The 26,897-nt window shown below is 42.2% G+C and overlaps 1 protein-coding gene across 2 annotated transcripts in view; it reads right to left on the bottom strand.

The window, feature by feature from the left end:
* f5 (coagulation factor V) overlaps positions 1-26,897 on the bottom strand; it is a 106,362-nt gene that overhangs the window by 42,993 nt on the left and 36,472 nt on the right. For both annotated transcript variants that reach the window (XM_068040679.1, XM_068040677.1), the window contains exons 9-18: positions 22,588-22,690; positions 20,763-20,965; positions 14,063-14,210; positions 12,654-12,866; positions 9,234-11,394; positions 5,716-5,881; positions 3,990-4,226; positions 3,653-3,881; positions 2,579-2,761; positions 2,184-2,300 (exon numbers count right to left, since the gene is read on the bottom strand). In XM_068040679.1, coding sequence (XP_067896780.1) covers positions 2,184-2,300; positions 2,579-2,761; positions 3,653-3,881; positions 3,990-4,226; positions 5,716-5,881; positions 9,234-11,394; positions 12,654-12,866; positions 14,063-14,210; positions 20,763-20,965; positions 22,588-22,690 — 3,760 coding nt within the window. The remainder of the gene's footprint in view (positions 1-2,183; positions 2,301-2,578; positions 2,762-3,652; positions 3,882-3,989; positions 4,227-5,715; positions 5,882-9,233; positions 11,395-12,653; positions 12,867-14,062; positions 14,211-20,762; positions 20,966-22,587; positions 22,691-26,897) is intronic.

The following is a 26,897-nucleotide window of genomic DNA, read 5'->3' as shown; positions in this document are numbered from 1 at the left end:
CATGGACTGGTTCGGCTGAATGGCCTGTTTCTGTGCTGTATATCCTATGTAATGTAATCCTTTGTAAATAGTTACAGATGAAGAAATCTGGCAAAGGGTAGAAGGCTCCTGTGGCCTGGGAATGAGCCAGAGAAAGGGAGGTAGACCCCAGTTCTGTTTAAAAAGCAAAGCCTTCAATGCAATTGAATTTTGAAAGTTGTGATTTGAGCACTAACTGCACATGATTACTGCAAATAGTGATTGCTAAAATGGATTCAATTGTACATGGAAATCATTTTATCACAGCTATTTTACCACAGTCCAGAACTAACTAATTAAAGGAACATGGGATCAATCACCAATCATTATGTCACCAATGAAGAATGAAGGGAACAAAATACTGAGTGAGAAGCGAGGGGCAGGGCAGCAGAAAGTCAGCTTACTCTTAACAGGAGGCTACAATTTGTTGGGGCAATCAGGATCTGCTGAATTTCCACTGGCAGAAATTCCACTTCAGGGGAAAAGGGGAGTGGGCAAGTTCCCCACTCCACCCCCAACATCGACAGTAAATTTGGAAGTGTGTCTGATATTGAATTTGGAAATATTTTCATCTTCTTCGTGCCCTGATTTTGGGTGCTCTCTAGATATTGTAGGAAAAGTGAAACTTAGTCTTTCACTTTGAACAATTAAAGTGATGTTAGATTTAAGAGATATAGCAGTACTTGATGGGAAGAAGAATACCTGACAAATCTGTTGATCTAATAAATATTTATGTTGCAGTGTCTGTTATAAATTTTCACCAACATTTTTCTATGAATATTTATTTTTCTCCTAAGTACTTTGTACTTTCCCTATTCACCAAATGCATAGAACAAGGCTTTACTACTCAAACAGAAAATCACAAGAAACAGAAAGAACAAGGTCGAGATAGTGTGAGATAGAGAGAAAGTAAATGAAGGCCAGAGAAATGAAGACAGAACGAAAAAATAATAGAAAGACAGAGTGGAAGAATTAGACAGTGGGAGACAGGCAAAGTGACAGCACAAGTTTTGTTTTTATTTTTGACTCTGAACAATACCATCAAGGAATTCAGGTAAAGTCTGAATTGCAAGAACAAAGCTATAATGTTTTATCAATGTTATTTGTGCCTTCAGACACACCACATCCTTGAACTAATTTGTTGCTACAGTTATAGTCTGTGTCCTGCTCTTTCTACTTTTGTATTTGGCAGCTGCCCCAGTAGAGCATCAGGAACTGCAGGAACTCCTGATTGAAACATGGGGCTGGATTTTACAGCCACCCCGACGTCGGGTTTCATGGTGGGGTGGGGTGGGGTGGGCGTGAAAAATGCCTTCAGGAGAAGGCCGCCACGCACCTTGATGATTGCCAGCAGTGCCAAAGCCTCGTGGCAGCCCCCCCCACCACTCAGCAGTGGGACTTCCAATTTCATATTCAAATATATGTAAATGAATGCATTATTTATACTTGCGTCCCCACCTGAGTTCCCGTTTCTATCTTCGGCTCGGTGGCTGGCACTCCTGTGCCTTCGGATACCTGTTCGGGGAAATGAGGCGGAACACTTTGGGGAGGGGGTAGGAGGTAAGTTTCTCAGTGCGGGGGAGTGGGGTGAAAACGGGATCAAAGTAACATCAATGGTGTAGGAGATGGTGGGAAGGGTTTGAGGTTAAAGTTTATGCACTTTGCAGGGGGGTAGGGAAGGTCAGGTGAACAAGGTAAGTGTTTTTTTGGCAGGGGAAGAGGGCAAGTAATTAATTTAATTGTTATCGGGGGGGTGGGAGAGGGACAGAAGAAATGTCTTTTATTTTTATTTCCTTGTGCCTTAAATATTTAAATTTAACGGTAGGATTCAAAGCACTTTAAAAATGGTGTCAGTGCCGGTGCCCAGGCAGCTGACACCATTGCCGGGGATGGACAGCCCGCTCCTTCCACATGATCGGGGAAGACCCTGGTTATTTAAATGAGTCACCGCGCTTAGGATCACAGCGGCTACGCGACATGCAGCCCACATGGGCGGGCCGCCATTGTTTTTGCCATTTCGGCGGCAGGCTTATAAAATTCAGTCTGTTACTTTAAGTGATGTATATAAAGTTTTATTTCACGTGATGTTACCTTGTACATTTTGTTTTACAGAATACAACATGGTATACATTATTTCATTTTTATAAATATATATGCGCGCATACCTTGTGATAGAACCAGCAAATGTGCCTGCATCCCAGCTTTGTAATGCTCTCCATTTTCACAGTCCAATAGCCATACGCCAGGTTTTGATGAACGCATTTCAATGGTTCGAAAGGCACCTATGTATTGCAGTACATATGTTTGATTAGGAAAACTAAGATATCTGATGAGTTTGGAAATTCCTTGAACACTGAGCAGTCGAAATAATTCTGTTCTCGCTTCTCATCAGTTTACTATACTTATACAAGTTGAACCAATAGAGGCAAAATAAAAAAAATCTATAAGTGTTACTTGATTGCACTACAGAAATAATTAGATTCTCTTGACATTAAAGAACATGTTCTTTAAATGTGTTATTACATTTAGAGTGATGTAGCACAGATCCTTTTTCACTTACCTGGATACAAATTGTAAATGCCCAGCCGATGTTCGTTGTCCCTATTTTCAATGAATGTCTGGCCATGGAAACGTATAGAATGCACATCCTCTGAGCTTCCCATGTTAATTAAATACCATCGCACCAGCTCTTTTTCATACATCACCAGACCCCTTAAAGAGGCATTGACAAGTCCATTTATAGCTGGAAAAACAAACTGGTCGTTTAACTAGTGAAGCAAAAATTGTAGAAATATTACTGGGTAGTTTGAAAGAACAAAAGAACAAAGAAAATTACAGCACAGGAACAGGACCTTCGGCCCTCCAAGCCTGCACCGATCCAAGGGTTGATCCCTTCATAAAACTGTCCACAATTGTGTTACCAGCTGAGTGGGAAAATAATTCATTCTGCTGGCATATTATTTGAATTAAAATGGCTGCTGATCATAGGTTTGGGTTGCCAACTTTCCAGGATTGTTCTGGAGTCTCCAGAAATGAAAGATTAATCTACTGGATACTGCTGCAAGCAGCAAATGAGAAAAATCATAGGGGGATTAAATGTATTGTGCATATTTTCATTTCTTTGAATGCTTTTGTTTATTACTTTTAAGAATATTGGAGATAGGTAAAAAGACTGAGCAAAGCAGTTGGAGGTGAGAGGCCTTGTGATGAAACTTCCAGGAATATGTCCAGCTAGAGTTGGCAACCCTATTGTGGGCATAAATTTCAGTGCCAGTATTACACCGACACAAATAAATGATCTAAATATAGGACAAAAGTGAGTGAAGAAATGTCTCATCTCATGAAGGCAATGGGGTTAGGTGTGGAGGTGTGGGTCAATGGGTATTGTTAGGAGCTGTGAAGTCCACTTACACATTTTTTTGGTTACCGGAGGATAGTTTAACGGAAAAAAAAAGTAAAAGTAAAATAAATAGAAGGAATGAATTTAACAAAAAAAATACCTTGGGATTCAATTACAAAGTTTGCTATTCGTTATCACTCCTGATTTTCTGGCAAAATTGGCAGTTGTGCCACTGTGTTTATTGAAAGAGTGTTAAAGTTAAAGGTATTTTAATACTTGGAAAGGAGTAAATACCATGAAATGTATTGCGCTGTACAAAATTTGAATCGTTCTTGCTCATCTCACAGGACTCCTTACAAATTTGGTGCTTGTTGTCATTCAGGTACCAACTTTTAGTTTCATCAAAAGTGTTGAAGAGCAAAATGAACTCGCGAGCATCAGTGGGAATTTCATTAACGGAGTTCAGTGTTCCATTCTTACAGATCAACAGAGGCCCAATCAAACCTGAGTTAATATCCTTCTCCTATAAGGAGAGAAGCAGTACTTTAAACATTTGCAAAGTGAGAATACTTCATTCTATAGTTTAAAATGCTTAGATTCTCCTCCATCATTTTGTTTGTGGAACACTTACAAAGTCCACGCTGGAATAATAGGTCCAGATCTTGCAGACAGAGTCAGTGGTTGTTGGTGCAGACCGAGGCGGCACATTCCACACATAAATGTATGTGCTGTTTGGGGGAACTGCATCATCTGATCTAAACCAATCACTGGAGAAATCTTCATATCCCACTCCTTCAGATGATTTTTCATATGACACTCCGTGTGCGTGAATGGAGTATGGTCTCGAAGCAAGGTTTTTGAACATAACCTGAAGAATAAGTGCAGGTTGTAGAATTTTATTAATACACAGGCTTTCATTTGTTTACAGAGTCAATGCTGCTGCTCCCTAAAGCACTCAGTGGGTTGGATTTTACCCACCCGCCGCTGGGAGCGGTGGTGGGCGAGAAAAAATGGCGGCCGCACGTACCACCATGCCCCCACAATATTATGTCGGTCGGGCCACCCCCTCCAATCACATGGAGGGGGCAGGCTCTCTGACGTTCCTTCCCACCCCCCAATAACAATGAAATTCATTTTTTGCCCTCTCCCCCATTCCCCCCCCCCCCAAAACACTTACCTTCCATACTTGACGACCTTTCTCCCCACCCAAACTAAACAAAGTGCACAGATCACCTCGTCCCACCATCCCCTACACTAATGATGTAAATTTGACCTCGATCCCCCCCACCCCGCATTAAAAATCTTCAGCTCCCCCCTTTCCTACCAATGTAGCGCCTGCTTTCCCCAGACTGGAAAGTGAAGGCTCATGAGTGTTGGCTGCCGCTCAGAAGATCACGGCCCAATGGTAAGCTTGGAGTCAATTTTATTTAAATATATGCATTCTGCTAATTTGAATATTTTAATCCGGGTCACCTCGTCCAGTGGCGGGTCGGCTGCCATGGAGCCTTGCCACTGCCGGGAAGATCGACCCGGCCCTCCTGGCATTGGGTTCTGTGGCAGGCTGCTGCCACCACGGAGCCACACGTTGGGAGCTTTGTAAAATCCTGGCCAATGCATATGGCACACTGAAGATGTCTCATTGGTCATTTCCAGGAAGCATTAGATAAGTTTTACATATATTTTTTCTCATCTCCTGATCCTATGCACCTGATCCTTGGGATGCCACTCCCTGTAAATAGCTATAAGCAGACATCAGAGGTCAGCCCAGGTTGAGTCACCTTCCTCCCTGTGAGAACATGGCCTCCATTCTGATGCTGGGAATGATGAACATTCCAAATATTTATCATTAAGAATACATTGTGCAGGACTATAAGAATTAGTGCGATCAAAGCAGGAAATAGGCTTATTATATATCTCTCAGGAATGCCTCAAAATGCTGCATGTCATATATGACTTACTTTGATGGGCAGTAACTATGGTTCTGTGGGCATACACAGCATGGAATGAGTTGTGTTGGTTGAAGGAGCTTTGTTAAACATAATATTGGGCAGAACTCCCCATTGTTTTCTTGATTAGTGATATGGCATGCTTCAAGTCTAGCTGAATGGGAAAATTGGAACTTTGGGTTAACATCCCATCCAATTTTGCAGTAATGGATAAGCTGTCAGGCTCGACTATGTGCTAAAGTCTTGGAATGAGGCTTGAATTAACAACATTTTGATACAGAGGTAACCAATTTGAGTCAAACTGACACTATTTAAAATTAACTTGCAAGCAGAATCCTACTAATTTGCAGTTATTATACACTGTTTTTGCAATGAGATAATGTAAACTATGATTTCATTATTACAGTATACCTTGATGACATCATTAACTTCTGCTCTGATGACAGGTCCAAGTATTCCCAAGTGATCATACCTTTCTCCGTGATCAAAAAGTTTTGTAAATAATGCATCTGTATATCTCCGAAAAATGACCTTTTTATACAGAGTATTTCTTCGCTCTGCTGAACTTCTAATATCTCTGATAACAAATTAGGAAAATGTTATATGTGGAATAGATTTCTATTAAATTCAATAGGGTCAGGACACACAGAGGAGTTGTATGTAAGCAGTACAACATGCATGACTAATTATCTGTATACATCATTGACAGAAATAATCTTCTTTCAAGATTCTAAATAGCATATATTATGTACATGAGATTTTACACAATACTGAAGTGATCGTTAATAATGAAACTTTGCTGAATGCCAATGTATTTTAAAATTCAGTATTTTAGGGATATCTGACATTTATACCTTTTTATGGACTGGATCTTTGAAACAATGGTAATATTCCTGCATCTGGTGAAGGGCTCAAGCCCTACTCCAGACAGCCCCAGTGACTGCAGACTAGAATATGGTCCCTTAATACAGTGTTGACATCCAGCAGGGTACTCGTGTCTGGAATGAGTGACCTGTGATAAGTTTCCCTGTGATAAGGTGAGCAGAGTTTGAAGTGCCAGCTTGGAATACTGGATTTACGCCTAGTGAGGATACATGTGTCTGGTGTAGGTTGTTCCATCACCACCCACCCCCCCCTCCTCTCTGCTATTTGGAAGCATTAAAATAACACTTCTGTTCAAATAGTGGAGAGAGGGGGTGATGGAAGTAGTGGGGAACAATGTTCCCTCCAAGCTGCATGCGTGCACTGCCATGCAGCAATTGGGAATGTACCACGCAGCAAACAAATAGGCCGCACACAAGCAATGTTCCCTTTCAAATGCATGCAGCGCAGCTGCGTGCCAATCTTAAAAGGACCATGCAATAAGCCAGCTGAAGAAAGTTAGAGGGAACATTGGTGAGGAAGAGGGGTCAAGAACTTGAGGTGGGACCCAGTTACACTGGAATTCCACACCATTTGCAAGGGCCCTGTAAATTCTGGATGTGGGGGGTGGTGGGTGGGGGAGAGGAGGGGAGGTAGTGGGGACGTTATCACTGGATTTACTACCCACCCGCCCCATGTTAAGGGAACATGTCTAAGGGCTACCCCAGAATTCTGCCTATTTCATGCATAAAAGGCCTTAGTGGAAACTCTTACCAGCTGAGCGGGCATGAACCCTACCAAAGCCCTGAAGAGAGTGTATAAACCTTTAATACGGAAAAGTAATCAATCCCTGAAGGGATTAACACTTGTGTTGAGGCCAGAAGAGAATAGTTTTTTTTATGCAGCCTTTCATCCATTGGAACAGCATGGTTCTCATTCAACATTTTAGCTGGCATCTTTGGGGGGTGACTGAAGCAACCCTGCAGGCACAATGTGTCTACTCCAGTCATGGCAATGACTATACTTCAAAAATATTTAATTTGCTGTAAACTGCTTTCGGACATCCTGAAGTTATGAAAGGTGCTAAATAAATACAAGTCTTTCTTTTCTTTATGTAAATGTTCCTGCGATTTACGATGAACAGACAAGGGTTTGGTTACAATGCATTTGTGTTGGCAGCTCGGACTCCTGGAATTTCAGGGGCTGCAGGGTTCAATGGAGAACAAACTGTGCTAGACTGTAACACAATGTGCCTCACAAAAGATAATGAGAAGAGTATTTGAAAATACACTGATATACAATCTAACAACAGCAGTGCCAAGTCGTGCATATGAATAGTCAAGGGTGTTGTGTGACCTTTTGCTTCTAGTTTTTTATTTTTCTTCTCTTCCTAAGGGAAAGAGTGGTTGTGAATGGTTGTTTTTCAGACTGGAGGAAGGTATACAGTGGGGTTCCCTAGGGACTAGTACCAAGACCACTGCTTTTCCTGTAATATATTAATGACCTAGACTTGGGCGTGTTGGGCACAACTTCAAAATCTGCGGATGACACAAAACTTGAAAGTTTTGTGAACTGTGAGGAGGATAGATTTCAAGAGGACATAGACAGGCTGGTGGAATGGGAGGACGTGTGACAAATGAAATTTAATGCAGAGAAATATGAAGTGATACATTTTGGTAGGAAGAACGAGGAGAGACAATATAAATAAAGGGTACAATTCTACAGTGGGTGCAGGAACAGAGAGACCTGGAGATACATGTGCACAAATCATTGAAGGTGGCAGGGCAGGTTGAGAAAGCAGTTAAAAAGGCATATGGGATCATGAGCTTTATAAATCGAGGCATAAGAGTACAAAAGCAAGGAAGTTATGATGAACCTTTCTAAAATAAAAAAAAGGTTAAGACTCAACTGGGGTATTGTGTCCAATTCTGAGCACCGCATTTTAGAAAGAATGAAGGCTTTAGAGAGGGTGCAGAAAAGATTTATGAGAATGGGATGAGGGACTTCAGTTACGTCGATAGATTGGAGAAGCTGGGATTTTTTTTTAGTTGTTTTGTGGGATTGGGCGTCGCTGGCTAGGCCAACATTTATTGCCCATCCCTAATTGCCCTTGAACTGAGTGGCTGGCTAGGTCATTTCAGAGGGCAGTTTAAGAGTCAACTACATTGCTGTGGGTCTGGAGTCGCATGTAGGCCAAACCATGTAAGGACGGTAGATTTCCTTCCCTAAAGGACATTAGTGAACCAGATGGGTTTTTACAACAATCAACAATGACTCTCCTTAGAGAAGAGAAGGTTGAGAGAAGACTTGATAGAGGTATTCAAAATCATGAGGGGCCTAGACAAAGTAGATAGGGAGAGACTGTTCCCATTGGCAGAAGGGACGGGCGGCACAGTGGCGCAGTGGTTAGCACCGCAGCCTCACAGCTCCAGCGACCCGGGTTCAATTCTGGGTACTGCCTGTGTGGAGTTTGCAAGTTCTCCCCGTGTCTGCGTGGGTTTCCTCCGGGTGCTCCGGTTTCCTCCCACATGCCAAAGACTTGCAGGTTGATAGGTTTATTGGCCATTATAAATTGCCCCTAGTATAGGTAGGTGGTAGGGAAATATATAGGGACAGGTGGGGATGTGATAGGAATATGGAATTAGTGTAGGATTAGTATAAATGGGTGGTTGATGGTTGGCACAGACTCGGTGGGCCGAAGGGCCTGTTTCAGTGCTGTATCTCTAAAAAAACTAAAAAGAAAAAGGGCCGAGAATCAGAGGGCACTGACTTAAGGTAAATGGCAAAAGAATCAACCTTTTTACCCAGTGAGTGGTTAGGATCTGGAATGTACTGCATGAGAATGTGGTGGAGGCAGATTCAATCATGGCTTTTAAAATGGAATTGAATAAGCATCTGAAGAGAAAAAATTTGGACTGCCAAAGTAAAAGGGCAGGGAGTGGGACTAGCTGAGTTGCTCTTGTAGAGAGCTGGCATGGTCACGACGGGCCAAATGGCCTCCTTCCATGCTGGAACCCTATAAATTACTTTAAACAAAAATCCAAAATGGTGAAAAACTCTATACTTACATTGTATTTCTGGAATAGTCCCAAAAAACTTCTTCTGCAGCAATAAAGTAACGTCTCACAGTCTCACTGTGACTGCGTAAGTAATGCTCAACGATCATTTCTGGATCCCGGGACATATCTGAATGAGTTCGGCTGTCATACTTATAAGGGCTCATGGTATCTAAATCTGTCTCCTCATCATCCAGTTTTCTAGCAGCTCCAAGAGGGTTTACCTCCACATTTGCGATATATTCATCATAATCAAGAGTGACTCCATTGTTGCGTTTTGGAATGCCTACTATAATAATGTTCGAGGTGTCATCCTGATAAATTGTAGAATATTTAGGTTTGGGTTGAAATCCTCTTGGTGACATATGTTTTTTTCCTAAAGGAAAATGTGTTCTTTGTTTTAAACCAGGCTTGAATCCTCTAGGTGACATTTGTTTCTTAAATAATTTTCTGTGCTTCAACATCATTTCAACTGCAGCTTGCCTTCGAGCATTTTCTACAGTTTTGAGTTGTTTTGTAGAATTGCTCTGTGTTGTGAGCTTTATGTATCGTCTCAAATTTTTTAGCTTTGCAACACTAACGCCCTTTTTCTCCACTTGGTATGTCAAATGACGACCTTCAGGTTTTAGAGGTGTTCCCTGAAACCGAACCCTACGGTTACCTTTTAAATGTTTCTTTAAGTAAATAAATACCTTTTCAGAATCTTTGCTGCTCTCCATACTTGCTCCTTCTGAGGTATTTGTGAAATGTTCCACAACCTCACCAGACACTTGATTGAATAAATTAACATTTTCACTATCAGCTGTCACTTTACTTGTGCTGTTATTATGTGTATTAGAGTTAGTTTGATTTTGTTCATAACCAACTGAAAAGTTAGTTGCTTGCGGAGAAGCTGCTGCACTCTGTCTTGATGAAGTAGCTGGATGTTTCGTTTTTGTGCCTTTGTCATTTGACACTGTAATTGTTTCATGAAGGGTACAATCTTCATCCAAACAACGTTGGATGGCATTTGCCTGTTCTGTAAAGTTAGAGCTGTGTTGAGGCTCAACTGTCTGAGTCTGTGCAAGTAACGGTGATTCATCAATCAGTCCTAACTCCACACCTATTTGTGTTTTAGCTGCATTTCCTTTTTCTTTGTTGGTCTTCTGTCTGCCACCTATTTCACTGCCAGCATGTGTTTTGACAACTTCTTCACCCTCTCGTGCGATGAAATCTTCAGCTTTGTCACCTTGACTAATTGTTTCTGTGATATTGTCGTGTGGGATCAGATCAGATTCCTCTTCTCTTTCGCCATCATTAACATTGACATAACTGACGTTCTCTGCAGTTATACGAAAATCACTTTGCTTTAATGCTGATACAGGAACGTCTTCTAAACTCCTTTTGTTCTTCACAGTGTGATTAACCAGAATATCCTTGTCATTCACATTAAATATGAAATTGGTATTTTTGGCAGCAGACCTTAGCACAGAATCTTGAAGTACACTACTGTCATTCTCTGCTTTATAGTCTTCTCCAAAAATCTCCATTGTAATATCTTCCTCCATCATATCTGGTGTAGTTTGCTTTAAATGAGCATCTGTGGATGTGAAATTCAGCACATGTGAATTGGATAATAACGTTTCATCTATTTGTGCTATCGCATAGAGTGCTTCTTCTTTTGATGGCTCTTCAGATGTACTTTCACTTACTTTCTCAGCTTGTTCAAGTTCATCTTCAGCCATATCATACTCCAAGTCATCTGGTATATTTTTGTTCAGTAAACTGATCAGTCTGTTTGCATCGAAGAATGTTTTACTTGGAGTTCCATTTACATTTGAATGCAATTGGCTGCCAGTCAATGAGCCTTGCTCCTCGGATATATTAGTGTTGAGCTCCCCTGTAACATCAGGTTCGGACTCAATAAATTGGAGAATATCTTCTTTCTCTTCCATTTCCTGGGGGTTTTTGAATGATCGCAATCCAAGTTCTTTCAGAATTTCAAATGTATCTTCATCGATTTCCTCACTGGCTTCCTCACTTACCTCCACCAACACTTGGTCTGCTTCATATTCAATCCTATAGAAAACTAATGGATATGCAACAGCTTCATCCCCACATCGATAAACTTTAATTCTTATCCTCATACCATAGGACTCCTGCTGTGAACTTAAAGTTCCAAGAAGCCATTCACCTACAAAACAAAATACAATATCACAGGAACAGCAGAAAACCAAAGTATCTTATCACAGTAACGACAATAAAATGATAGCAGTGAAACAATATACAGTATCACAATATAAGCATAAAAATCAAGTATGGTGCTCAGGAACAGAGGATAGGCTGTGATCAAACTACCTGATTTGAATTGCATCAGTGTTCGGACAGAAGCAATCATTTTAGCAGCACTAAACATGGATGAATAGTCCATCAGTGCATTTTATGTTTATATCCCTTTTTATTCCCTTAAATCTTTGATAAAATTATCAAACATATGGTCCAAAGTAACTGACTCCTAATGCGTCCCCTGTAGGAATCTAGAAAAGTTCTGTGGCATTAAAACTGAAGGCAATAGTGATGGGTGTAAGGTCTTTTCTTATTACAGTTCCCCCACTTATAGAGGGAGTGTTAATCAAATTGTTGGAAACTGCTTCAAACTCTGCCCCTACATCACTCCTGCTGCTGCTGAAACCTTTATCCATGTTTTTCACCTTTGACCTTGAATTCTTCAAAGTCCTTGCAGGCTGCAGCTGGCCATATCCTGTCCTAGACTAAGTCCTGCTTGCCCATCACTTCTGTACTTGCTCATTTACACTGGACCCATGTCTCCTAAAAAGTTTTAATCCCTCATCCACAACTTCAAACCTCTCCATGGCCTTGCATCACTCTACCTTTTAAACCTTCTTCAACCTCACATCTACTCTTGCATCCTTTGGTCCTCTGATTCTGGCCTTCCTTTCGTACCAACATTTGTGCAGCTATCTCAAACTCTTTCTATGGAATATCCTCCCTAAATCTCTCTGTCTCTACTTCGCTACCCGCATTTAAAATCCTTCTTAAAACCCACCTTTTTGACCAAGCATTCAGTTACCTCTCCTAACTCTCTCACTATGGCTTAGTTGCACCCTTTTTGTAGGGCGGCCCATTACCTTGCGCTTTCTTGCTTCCAGTTAAGACAGAAATGCAAAAGCAGCAATTATTTTGTTCCTTTTCTGAAAAACTTATGCATGCAAAACAATTTTTTTTGTAAAGGAATTTTTGTTGTTGTTTTAACTTCTTTTGAAACTACAAAGATAGGCTGAGGAGTGGTGCTGTTTTAATGTTAAACATAGTGAATCACTCTGTGGTCATAAGGACCAGAACAGCTTGGTTACCAATTTTTCAATTGTGCAGATTTGTAAATGATCTGGTAAAATAGAGTCTTTACAGGGATACAGTACAAATGACACTCACCCAAACTATCCATCTGCATGGTTAGAGTTTCACCAGTTAGAGGGAAGAGGTGTATTACATCTTCATTTATTTTTCTGTGTTTGAAGGTGTGCCCATGGAAGTAAATTGCTTGAATGCGATCTTGGGCACCAATGGTTGAAACATGCCAGTATATGACGTCTCCTTCACATAATGGTACAGCTTCTTTGCTTTCGTACACAAGACCATTTATTGCTGAAAACATTCAATAAGAATTGTTTAAACATTAATTTGTATATAGTAGAATATAAATGCTAAGGTTAAAATGTGGCTAAAATTATTGTTTTACGAATGATTGGTAATTTGAAACATAATAGCTTAAAATGCTCAGTCCTTAGGGGAGGGGAATGGTTCAGTAGGTTACTGCACTATTTTTTCATCTCTGGATCTTGAATTTGAATCCAACCCAGAACAATGAATTAGGAGTCTTATTTCTCTGAATTCTCTTCTTAACAGCCCTCCGGGTTCTAAGGGAAATAAGTTGGTCAAATAGAAGATCAATGGAAGAGGGAAATCTATACTGGTCCGTTAGAAGGTGGTTTTCAGAGGTTGGAATTATGGTATGTTGATGCCTGGATAGAAGTAGCTTTAATGTTCATCTAGCCCACGCTATCTATACTCTTACCTGGGAGTGTTTGATGTTGCTGTGGATACTGACGGCAGCAAAAAATTATATATTCTGTCTCTGACAACTGGACACAAATTTGCCATTGTAATCTCCTAGCCATTTTTAGGTAAATACTGAGACCCAAAATAAATGCTTTCTTTGCTTCTCCTTTAAAGGGAGGGAAAGCATAAATAAAACAAAGTGTAGGGAGGAGGTTGTTCATTGTAGAAGATGATAATCTTATCAGGAATTCCTGATGTTTTAACAAACTTCAACTGCACGAACTACAGTGAGTGCCCCAGAGACATTTGATTTCAAACAGCAAGGAGCGTGATTTCAATTACCCTGAAGATGCTCCAGAATTGCACAACCCCAGGAAACCATGGCAAGGAAATGCAATGGGACCAGTAGCCCCTGTAATTTGTCAGGCTGGATCTTCCACTTACCAATCCATTCCAGCAACCAGAATCAGATGCATGCCCACTGAAGTTGTCTGAATGCAACACCCGTGTACAATGTGAGCATGGCACTGGAGCGAAGGGGATTGAAAATTTTACGTGCTGCCTTGAAACAGCTAAGAGTGGCTGGTTTGACTACATAGTTCAACATTCTATTGCCTTTGTTGGTAATTGTTCTGCATTGCTTGGACATGTTGAATGTCGAGTCTATTAAGACACGTAGCACTTCTTTTGGATCCTGAAATCAGTTACTGATCTAATCACCTATGAATTTTAAATAACCTGTTAACCTGAAGGAGGAGGATAACCAGTGCACCTTTACTCACTGTACATGATGTTTGATTCGTAAAATTCAGGATCTGTGGGGTCAACACTGGAAGGATCCAGGCATGACTGAATGTTCTCATCAATATACCAGCTTTGGTTCTCATCAAACGCTGCAAATATGATGGGTTGCTCTTGATCCACTCTTATCTAAATCAGATAAAATAAAATGCCAGAAGATCTTCAGAGATTCCAATATGATAATTTTGGCTGGATTTTCCTCTGGGGCAGGATCAATGCTGGGGGAAGGTCAGAGCGAGATTTCTGCCTTTAAATCTGACTCCACCATGACTGACACATTTTCCTAGGTGAGGGCTCCTCACCACCAAGAAGGAGTCCACTGCTGCAAGTAAGGATAAAGACACCAGTGTGACATCCTCCTGCATTATACAGGTAGAGAGCCTGAAGAGTCTTTTTCTTAGAAACAATGGCCAAACTCTCCATAGCCGATTGACATATAGAAGGAGGGGAATTAAAAGAGGAAATGGATCTCACTACTTGTCCCGTACCCTCCAACATTCTCAAGTAGGGTTGGTGCTACTGTCTCAAGGTGTACTACAAACCCTTCTCCTGGTGGCGGAGGTGGAATTGGGAGGAAATGTGGGTGGAAACCTGTGCCCAGACCTCTGCTCCCCCACTTGTCTTTTAATATCCTTCTTTCTATATGTCACTCGGCTCATGAAAGCTAGTAATGCAGTCTGGGCCCATGAAATCTACTGCCCTGTGGTTGAGGAATGGGGGACGGCCAGGTCGGCAGTGGTAAGGATAGAGATGTGGTGGTAGGGTCCCTTACCAAATTTCTTTTATTTTCTAAAATTGGATTGTATAGCAGAGGAAAATCCAACATTTTAGCACTTAAGTAGCAGTACTTTCATAACATAATTAAAAACATAAGGAGGCCAAAATCTCTGAGTGCAATCTTTCCAAAAGCACGGCAGAAATGCCATGGAATAGCTACGCATTAGGATGGGGTTGGATATCTCACATCCCACGATTCCTTGGCCGGCATAGAACCTCTACCAACTCTAAACAAGAACACCAGCATTAGATGGTTTGTGAGTGGGGAATTAGATTTCCAGAATGTGTTAACTCACTCCCAGCCTGGTGTCACATTGGTGGACTTCGTGTCAATTGATAGAAAACATACTGTTCAATGTTCCCTCTAATTTCCCTTTGCTATTGTTATGACCGACCGCTCCTGACAAAGCCCCCAATCAAAATATACGATTCTGAGTACTGATAATTCAATCCCGTCACTCCACAGATCGCCTAACATATCATTTAAAACATTCCAAATTAAAGAAAGACCCAACCAAATTGTACCATCTATTAATCCCCCAAATAAGGCTAACAAAACCAGGTGTCTTTAAATCAATAAATTCACTCTTTAATTAGACAAACTAAATTCTTAAACACTATGAAGATATAAACAACATTTAAAATAGAAAAAATGAGAGTCCTTGCAAATTTACAGTCCAATGTCGCTGAAAGTCCTCACAGGATGTTGCTTTCCTTCTCCAGCGAATTTCAACAATTAAAGACTTGCAAACACTTTCAACAGAAATCAATCTGACTTTAGAGTTTTTGAGAGATAAAAGATTGTCACAGTCTAACTTCCCTTTCTTCAATGTAAATTACCAGAGATCTCTGTTTTGGCTTGACTTTTTCTTAGAATTTTGAGAGATGATAATAAAACAGACTAAAATCCTCTTCCTTCAGTTTAAATGGTTGAGAGCTCTTTTTCAGGTGTGCTCATCACAGCTGTGTCCTCTGTGTCAGTTTGTCTGTTAGAACAAACTGTCTCACTAAAAGCCAGTTCAAACTGAATTGAAACAAATGTACTGCATCAGGCTCACTCCCAGTGGCCATTTCCAGGTATCGAGAATGCACCCTTTGAATCGTCGTCTCCAAATGGCTGTTTCTAAGGCAACGAAAATGCACCTTCCTATAACTCCTGAGGGTTGCTGGTTCTTAAAGCAATACTGATCCCTTGCAAGCCTTAAAGGTAAACCGCATATCCCGAATAAAAAACTACAGGATCATGACACTATGCATGGCCTGTTTCTTCAACTGTGCAGCCCCTTGAAGATTGCTGTACGGTCATGCATGCACACATCTTAAAGGGATCGCTGTCTGTGCACAGCCTGTATGTTCCCTGCATGGCACATTCCCGATTGCTGCGCACTTGCGTAGCTTAAAGGGAGCATTGCTGCTGTCTGCGAATAAGTGAATGTGGGGCCCACCTAGTGGGTTTAGGTCTAGTGCTTGTTCTGGAGCTTTGAAGCTGTTTGGAACTTTTGAAGATTTTTCAGTCCCCTTATATAGGGGGGCAAAGATGTGCCCCGATTGATGTGGGCAACCACCACTGATATTCAAAGGGTGTGATCTTGCTTTGACCTGTATACTTTGGCAGTGTCACCACCAAAGGTCACAACTGGGCACATCCTGGTACTTATGCCAGGATTTTGGGCCTGTGGTTTTTATTAGGCCCATGTGTTTTTTTTTTATAAAAGCAAAATACTGCGGATGCTGGAAATCTGAAACAAAAACAAGAAATGCTGGATTCACTCAGCAGGTCTGGCAGCATCTGTGGAAAGAGAAGCAGAGTTAACGTTTCGGGTCAGTGACCCTTCTTCGGATCCGCCCGCCTACCATTGCTTTGCGGAGGACGGACGATGAATACTTGTGGGTTTTGCACTGGACTCGGACGATGAAGGGTCACTGACCCGAAACGTTAACTCTGCTTCTCTTTCCACAGATGCTGCCAGACCTGCTGAGTGAATCCAGCATTTCTTGTTTTTGTTGTGTTTTTTTTTTTAGTTTCTTCAAGAATGTCAATAATCAAAGAAATTTCTTTTGATTTGGATATTATTAAAGTTCACAGAAAATAGGAAAACACATCCAATTTTGAAAACCACTTAATAGATTCCTTCAATGGCTCAGACAATAAATTAAGTGCCTGGTGTGAAACTGAACCATACAGACCAGGATGGTATCAGTCCAATGCTGGAAAGTGTGCAAGCATGCGCACACACAAAGAAAAACAAGGTGAGGACAGGATCAGGCTCAGCTGTTATATCTTCCATAGTCCATGGACCTTGTTAAAGTTCATATATTGACTAGGAGGAGGAAATGCGATCAGCAAATTTGATTAAAATTAACCTACTTTAAGCACTCAAAGTGTAGAAGTGTAAAACTTCAAGTAGGTCAATTTTGGGCAATATTTATAACTAGTACTCATTATTCTTTAAGTGAAGATATATTGTACACATCATGATAACATTCAATCACTCTACAAGAATCATAAAGGGGCTCTCATTGAAGTCACCTTCACTTATATTCCATGCACCACAGCTGACTGAATGGGGGTAACTTTATCCTGGTGGCGGGGAGTCTTGATGTCCGGAGAAACTGACGCCGAGATCCCTGTGTCACCTCTTCTGTGGAAGGCCCGCCGAATTTAGTGCCAATTAGGCACTTAAATGGACAGTGGAGGGCCTTCTATGGAATCAAGGACCTAATCTCCGGAAGTCCTGTCCTTGCAGAGCTGCTGGCCTCTGATCGGCAGGCAGCTGTAGTGTCACCATTGGAGGCGGTGGCTGCTACAAGTGAACCCACTAGAGGCTATGGAGCGTCGCTGGAACCAGGCCTCAGGTAGGTTACGGCGGAAGGGGTCTCGCAGGGTGGGGGTCGCAGGGGAGGGCGGGAATAAAAATCGGTAGCAAGGACAGGGGGGTGGTCCACAAGGGGGTGGTCCACAGCGGGGTCCCCTCTTCCCAATGCCGGGTCCTTCGTTCAGGCACTAAATGCCTTTTAATGAGGGCCCCCACCAAACCCTCCCCCTCCCGCTCCCCCGGTGCCAGGAAGCAGCCCGCACAATTTTCCATGCCATGCTTCCTGTATGGCGACTGGGCTGCCCGCCCCCTGGCTAATTGTGGCTGTGGTGAGATGCGGTCCTTAATTAGAGTTAATTGCCCAGTTAAGGGCCTCAATTGACAGCAGGGCAGGAAGACCATTCATCGGCCTTCCCACCCTGGACTAAGTTTTGGCGGAGGCTGGATGGTGGTGAGAACATAGGAGCAGGAGTAGGCCGTTAATGGCGGATCATCTACCTCAACACCACTTTTCCGTGCTATCCCCATATCCCTTGATGTCATTAGTATCCAGAAATCTATTGATTTCTGTCTTGAACATGCTCAATGATTGAGCTTCCACAGCCGCCTGGGGTAGAGAATTCCAAAGATTCACCACCCTCTGAGTGAAGAAATTCCTTCTCATCTCAGTCTTAAATGGCCTGCTCCTTATTCGAAGACTATGTCCCCTGGTACTAGACTCACCTTCTAGGGAAACATCCTATCTACATCCACCCTGTCACCTCTTGTAAGAATTTTCTAAGTTTCAATGAGATCACTTCTCATTCTTCAAAACTCTAGAGAATACAGGCCCAGTTTCCTCAATCTCTCCTCATAAGACAATACCACCATCCCAGGGATTAGTCTGGTGAACCTTTGTTGCACTCCCTCTAGAGCAAATATATCCTTCCTCAGATAAAGAGACCAAAACTGTACACAACACTCCACCTGCAGTCTCACCAAGGCTCGATACACTTGCAGCAAGACATTTTTACTCCTGTAGTCAAATCCCCTTGCGATGAAGGCCAACATAGCATTTGCCTTCCTAATTGCTTGCTGTACCTACATGCTAGCTTTTAGTGACTCATGAACAAGGACACCCAGGTGCCTTTGGACATCAACACTTCTCAACCTCTCATCATTTAAGAAATACTCTGTCTTTGTTTTTTTCTACCAAAGTGGATAACTTCACACTTATTCACATTATATTACATCTGCCACGTTCATGTCCATTCACTTAGCCTGTCCAAGTCCCCTTGAAGCCTCTTTGCATCCTCCTCACAACTCACATTCCCAACTAGTTTTGTCTCATCAGCAAATTTGGAAATATTACATTTGGTTTTCACATCCAAATCATTGATATAGATTGTGAACACCTGGGGTCCAAGCACTGATCCCTGCGGTACCCCACTACTAACAGCCTGCCATCCTGAGAATTACCTGTTTATTCCTACTCTCTGTCATCTGTGCATTGACCATTTCTCAATCCATACTAGTTATTATCCCCAATTTCATGTGCTCTAATTTTGTTTACTAATCTCCTGTGTGGGACCTTATCAAAAGCCTTCTGAAAATCTAAATACACCACCATCCACTTGTTCCCCCTTATCTACTCTGCTTGTTACATCTGCAAAAAACTCAAACAGGTTTGTCCAACATGATTTCCCTTTCATAAATCCATGTTGACTCTGCCCAATCATAGCATTATTTTCCAAGTGTCCAGTTATCACATCATTTATAATAGATTCTAACTTTTTCCCTACCACTGAAGTCAAATTAACAGGTCTGTAGTGCTCCATTTTCTCTCTCATTCCCTTTCATTTGCCCCCCACCCCCCGCCACCATACCACCCGCTGTTATTCTCTCCCCGCCTCCAAACCCGGCATGGGGAGAGCATAAAACTCCCTCCCTCCCCCACCACCCCCCCCCCCCCCCCCACTGCCCCCTTGTGTCTAATACGCGAAGAAAAACAGTTTCTTTTCAGTTTACCCAATCTTTATTTGGACACACAAAGAGGAATGCTTTGCTCCTCAATGACATGAATGTGTATTTTTCCTAAACTATACCCTACAATTCCAGTTGAGGCAAACTTCATTAACCATATCTGTGTTTGAGCAGCTGTTTTACTCTAGTGCTTCCCTTTTGTGACAGCCTACAATGTGTGTCAGAAGCACACAGTTACAAAGCAGTTAAGTGTTTCCCCTATGGAAAGGGGAAGTGAGGTGGATGGCTGCTGTGTATCAGTATGCACCTTTAACAATGGGAGTGATCTAACACCTCCTTTCCTGAGGCTGTAGATGGCCTTTCAAATTCATACACCCTGGGTATTGATGTGGCAAATGCCTGGACCTGTACGTTGCTAAACAATCTATAGTCATTTGAGATGAGAGGTTGGATAATACAAATTTGCATCACCACGAGAGACCCTCTTTGTTATCTGTGCCAGCTCCGGGCACTTCCTGCTGTCCAGCAGTCCCTCAGCGAAGGCAGGGAATAGTGTAGGAGCAGATGACTGATTATAATCAGGACAAACTTGTCTCAGTTGAGTTAAGTACCTGTGTCAGATTCAGAGGTGAATATTTCTGGTTGTTGTCAGGGGATTTGAACCTGGACCACAATGAGGTTGTCGAATTCAGCATTATGGTTTTCTCAATCTGCTAAACCACAGAAACTCTCTCATCCCTGTAATCCCAAAGCTCAAGAGCCCCATCCCAAGTGTTGCAAAACTCAGGACCCCCCCACCTCCCCAATTTAAATAGGGTCAAATCCCAGCACAATCCTCTCAGCGTTACCAAATTCCAGGACTCCTCCATTTCTGCTAAGCTCCAGGTTCCCCTTCTGCAATTTTCCTATAAAGAATTGTGCCCTACCAACTCCACACCACCTTCTCAATGCTCCCAACCTGTAGTGCTGCTACCTGATGTAAATCAGTGGTTCTGATATTGATAGAACACTTCATTATAAAAGAGCAAATACTATTACTTACTACGAGTAATGCCACAGCAAATCAGTTAGAATGTGTAAAATAAAAGATGGCTTTCTCATAGCTAACAGATTAATGCTACTTTACCTGTAAATTCCTGAAATCTAGCGATTGACCCTTGCAGATTAAAAGTTGTCCAAAAAGTCCTGAAGCAATGTCCCGTGTGATATCCACAGCACTATGATATAGTCTTGTTAGGCACCTGGAGTCCAACGATGTTGGTCCAACATCTTCAGAAACAATCCAAATGTAATTGTACATTTGATCAGGATCAACCTGTTGCTTGGAAGCTGCAGAATTAATGTAGAACATTATAGTCATTGAATAGTTGGACCAGGGCAGATACAGATAACAATCCCAACTCCCTACAACACAGAATACATGGTATCCCATGAACTATTTGATAATTTCATCCATATCCTGAATGATTATAGAGTTAAGAACTGTTTTCAGCCCCTTTTATATCCTTTTTCTGGGAGACCATTTCCCCTCACCCTTTCTCCAGGTGAGTTGATCTTGTGGACCTCCTGATGTTATGCCTATTGCAACTCTGTTTGTGCCTTCTGCTGCCTTAGAAATGGAGTGCAATCAAAAGGTCAGTAGGGAGATGCAACTGTACACTGCACAGGCCCCCCACTCAAAAAGACACAAACAGAAAGACTGGTCTGCTTCTATCTTTAAAAGCTTTACAAGATAATTTTTTTTGCTTTAGATTATTCTTGGTAAAATCTTGGTATCAATTGCTCTACCAGTTACAATACAATTTGATGCACAGTTTTCCTTTAAGGATATTTTCATTGTGCAAATGTTTACCAACTGCATAGAGAGAATAAAAATACCCACCTGAGGTTAGCTAGTTATGTTAACCAAAATGAAGGACCATATTGCTCTCTAAAGCAGGTTGCGAAAGAATTGCACTGAGTTCATTAAGTTTCATTTCTACTGGGTCTATGCAGTACAGAGGGTAGCACATCTTTTGTCAGCCTTGGGGCCAGAGTTCGATTTCAATCCAGACTAAAAGTTTCCTAATTTTGCTGGCTACAAGAGTCCCATGTCAAATGAGCTCAGGAAGTCTCAGCCCAGTTCCTAGTGGTCATTTTTTGCAGCACACATCTGCCATTGGCAATCTTAATGAGAAGGATAACTGATGTTGAAAATAGAAAATAGTCACTCTAGCACAGTGGGGACATTCTTCCATGGCTATAGTTACACTGTTGAGGAGTAGCAGAGTTTTACTTTGCAACTGTCTATGTTGTATCTGACTTAGGTGTGCTTGTTGATGTCACTGGAAAGTGTTCCATGCCCAGGACTAATATCCCTTACAAAGATCATCGCTGTTCTATGTATACCTCTCAATCCTGCATCTCCCTCTGTTTTTTTAAAAACAGTAAATTATGAACTGTTAGAGTCCTGGTATCATGACGCCATAGTCTTTCAATTTAATTATAAATTTTTAAAAAAATTATCGTGATTAGTTGAGAATCTGATGGTAAGCTCCATAAAAATGGGGTCTGTGAACTGTGAAAATAATAGTGGGTTGTTATTTACTTGGTTGTAGATATTTAAGTACCTTTCTTGTTGTCTTGAGTTTCAGCAATGTTCAAAAGAAAACGATTTTTTAACAACTGATTTTTCAGAATTTATCTGGGTTCAATCCCCCCCCCCCCCACCTCCCCCCACACCCCCCTCTTATTTTCTCCATATTTTATACTAAAAGTAAAACTTAGAAAAAACGATTGGAAAATATTTTTTTAAATTGGCTATAAAATGATTTAGGCAGGTCTCAAACAACAATATTCCCAGAATGTGGCCACAGCACACTATAGTATGACAATGTATATCAACTTAAACTGTTTGAGAATATTCATTTCAAATAATAATTTTGTAAAGACTTTAAATAAAGTAATTTTACCTGTGGTGTTCCCTGGGTAGTTAGTACCTTCATTTTCTTTATTGACTGTTATACCATGAGGATAGATGCTGTAGGGTCGACTAGCCATATTCTTAAAATATACCTGCAAAACAGGAAAAAGAGGCAATCATTAAAAGAAATTGTTGACTGTTATAGTGTCTTCCAAGACACCTTAGCATGTTTGTAACCGAAGGCATACGCTGTGTTATCAGCTGTGATAAAGTGAAATCTTTGTATTACTAATCATGTCTGACCCCGCTTCATAGAATCTTATAGCAGTGGACCAGGCTATTTGGCCCATTGTGCTGTACCAGCTCTTTGAAAGGGCCTTCCAATTAGTTCCATTCCTCTGTTCTTTCTCCATAGCCCTGTGACTCCTTTTCGAGTTCCCATTGCATCTGCTTCCACCAGCCTTTCAGGCAGTGCATTCCAGATTATAATAACTCACCGTGTAAAAAACAACTCTCACCTTCCCTTTGGTTCTTTTGCCAAATATCTTAAATCTGTGTCCTCCAGTTACCAATGCTCCTGACAGTGCCACCTCTCAAACTTTAAAATATTCATTCAAAACTGTACACTTGTTGCAGCCTTATCCTTGATGGCCAGCATGACATCAGCTGATTTAGTCACTTTTTTATGGCAGATGATCAGAAGAAACCTTGCAGATATTCGCTGCGCCTCCCCCCCCAACCCCCCCCCAATCCCACAATAATCTAGGCTGACACTTTAATACAGTAAGGACACCATATAAATGCCGAGATAGTAATACACTGTTGGAGGTACTGACATTAAAGTGAAATATTAAAAGCAGGGCCTTGTCTGTCCTTTTGCGGTACAAGTGTTTGTTGAGGATGTTATTGCTGTAATTGGGAGCTTTCACAAGGTGGCAGGATTCCCTAAATGCAAGGTGTCAAAAATAGTACCCACGTGGACATTGCGGCTCCTTATATAAATTTCATGGCAGATATGAACAAAATGGGGAAAGAAATTGGTTAATGTCCAAAAGCGGGTGTGGGGATTGCAATGCATGGTTAACTTATGCCCATTCCAAGACAGGCAACATGCAGACTTCATTCAACCTGCTCATTGACATGATGTCAGTGCTAAGCAGGCTAATGAGTGGATGGATGCCTGAGCAAGGGGTGGAAAAATCATGAGAGGCTACCATGAGATCAAACTAGCCTGTGCTACTTAAAGTGAGCCTGCATCTTTTCAAGGGAAGGTGTATTTTGACCGAAACAGGTCCTGGAATTCATTGCACAAAATGACTTTGACCTGGGAAAGGCACAGGAATGGCACAACATGGCACAGAACTGTCTCCAAGGTTCTCCAACTCAACACTGGCAGCCTTGATACAGGTGGTCGACATGTCCATTATACACAGGGAGCCAGGAGGCCCTCAGACAAACTCAGAGAAGGCAATGGGAGCAGATAATAGTGCAGGTCAATGCGAGCAGTGCAGCCCCGAGGACCTGGGTTCCAAAAGAGGGTCAGTGACCTCACATGACTAGTCAAGGCTTGTGAATGCATCATCAAACGGCATATTCCACAACTGACCACTAGCCTCAGACACTGTTCAATGCACCACACCCCCATCAATCTCCATCAATCACAACTCATACTTAACAATCAGAGCTTCATCTCACAGACACAAGCATAGCACTGCTTCATACCTCACACCCACATCTTACAGCTTGCACACACTGCCAACTATTCAACATGACAGCCACATCACCCAAACACATTGCACTACACTCCCCTCTCTCCCAGGATAAGGTGCTGTACAACTGACGGTAGCAGCAGCTGATCAGCGAGCAACAGGTATGGTTACATGCTATTACCCCAATGGAGGAGATGTTGCTCGTCATCATTGGAGCAACCGTGACTGAGGCTGTGGCCAGCAGCAGGGCTAAAAGGACCAAAGATGATGGCATGCTTCTATCTAATCCTCCTCCTCATATCCAGCTTTCCCCCATCGGACACTCCCTTCTGATTCTCAAGCTTGCATATGGCGTAAGCATGCACCTGCTGCTTTCCCCACCTACCCTCATTGCAACTCTAGCATTGTGTCTTTCTCCTTTCACTTATCCAAGAACTTTATCCTGGCAAAGCAGTGGTACAGAAGTATGAAATGGAAGAGGAAAAAGTGATTGATGATGATGAAACGACGTCACTTGTTCTCACACTTGTAGCCACCAGCTCAGATATGGGCACAGTAAATACTTTTGAGGATAGTATGGAGGCAGGATCTGCACCTGGTGAGTCACAGGGTACATGACCTGCAGCCAGGGCAGAGGTAAAGGATAGCGAGGTTACGTACGTGTCCTGCTGCAAAGGTCTCAAATGAAGACTTCACATGGGGTGGCATACAAGAAAAGGTTTCATGAGATGTGGGCATTGCTGGCAAGGCGAGCATTTATTGCCCATCCCTAATTGCTCTTGAGAAAGTGGTGGTGAGCTGCCTTCTTGAACTGCTGCTGCAATCCATCAACTTTTGTGCAAAGGTTTTGTACAACTGAGTGGCTTGCTAGGCCATTTCAGAGGGCAGTTAAGAGTCAACCACATTGCTGTGGGTCTGGAGACATGTGCAGGCCAGACCAGATAAGGACAGCAGATTTCCTTCCCTAAAGGACATTAATGAATCAGATGGGTTTTTACAACGAATCAACAGTAGTTTCATGGTCACCATTGCTGAGACTAGCTTTCAATTCCAGATTTTTATTAACTGATTGAGTTTACTGATTAATTAATTGAACTTAAATTTCACCAGCTGCATTGGTGGGATTTGAACACATGTCTCCAGTGAATTAGCCTGGGTTTCTGGATTACTGGCCCAGTGGCATTACCACTAAGCCACCATCTCCCCTATGCACGCAGAAATGCTTGGTCCATTGACAGGCCTGTCAGAGAGCCTGCTGTCACTGTTGAGGAGCATGGAGGAGTCCAGCTCCAACTTGACACAGGGCTTTGGGCAAAGCTTGGAACCCATTCTTTCTAGCATGGAGGTGGTGGCCAACTCCATGAGAACACCCGACCATTATGCAGCATCTGATGGCTGTTGTTTCAGCTTCTACTGCAGTACAAGCAGGAACTAGACAATGTCTCAGTGCTGCAGTGGAAGCTCAAATTGAAGACATGAAACCTCAGCTTGTTGCCATGCAGGCTCAGACTGCTGTCATAATGGCTATAGATATCAATGCTCAAAGGGGCTTTCAGGGTCTCACAACAGCCCAGCAATCTGAGCTCTAGCAGATCACTAAGGATTGCTGAGGCATGTGCTGGGGGATTGGCAGTGGCTCCATTGAGCTCAAACCTGGTGTTCTCTCAGGATGACAGCGTTTGTGCTCCCATCACTGTCACTCTTATGGTTGCCTGCCAGTCAGATTGGAAAAGTGCTCCCTGAAGCACCTAGGATGGGTAAGACTTCCTGCTGAGAGCCCTTCTCCCATTCCTCGCTCTGCAGGCAGCTCAACTTCATTGTTGTCTCTGCTCCATTTCCCTCTGACGCTGCAGTCCATGGGGGATTGCGACATTAGCCCCCACGACTGGGAGCAAGTGGTGTGCTCAGCACCCTTGCAGTAGCAATCAACACCTTCCCAACATCCAGCACCACTCCCTGCAGACTTTACCAACTTTTATGAACTCCTTCAAACATCTAGTACTTACATAAACTCAGCAAGAGCCAGTAGAAAATAAAAAGCAACTAAAATGCTAATTGGTTAATGATCCCTTTAAATATCGCAGGTGGGGTTGCTCTCATGCTGCTGCATGCATGCTCAGCCGTGCTTGGTTAAGACAGGACGTTAACTACAGCAGTGAGATCGTAAATGGTAAATCAGCATTAGATGCTGATTTACGCCACGACCTGCTTACTCTGCATCCTTTTGCTGCACTGATGTAACACATGTGCTAACACCCTCATCAAGAAGGTGTTCTGTGCAGGCCTTCCCAAAAGTGAGCTGGAATGGTGCATACGCCATCGTTCTATGAAACCAGCACCGGTAGTGCCAAATTTTGCAGCCTAAAACTTTTAATTATTTCCGTATAATAGTATTTTCCTTCAATTTACAAATACAGGGTCTGAGAGACAGACAGACAGAAAGGGAAAGACAAGAAAAAGATGAAAAGCGAAAGCAAGAAAGAGGGTTGTGAATTTTTGAACTAAGAAAATGGAACAGCAGACTGATCCTCCTATTGCTACACATTTCTCCCAGGATCATGTAGTTAAATGGGGCATTCCGTACTCCTGCTGTGCCAATGATGTATGAATGTGTATTTTATTTTACTTTTGAAGGTTACATTTCCGAAAA

Source organism: Heterodontus francisci, chromosome 10 (assembly GCF_036365525.1).
Source record: "Heterodontus francisci isolate sHetFra1 chromosome 10, sHetFra1.hap1, whole genome shotgun sequence".
Lineage (NCBI taxonomy): Eukaryota > Metazoa > Chordata > Chondrichthyes > Heterodontiformes > Heterodontidae > Heterodontus > Heterodontus francisci.
The sequence above is the reverse complement of the archived record's forward strand: the minus strand, read 5'-3'. Positions and strand labels throughout refer to the sequence as shown.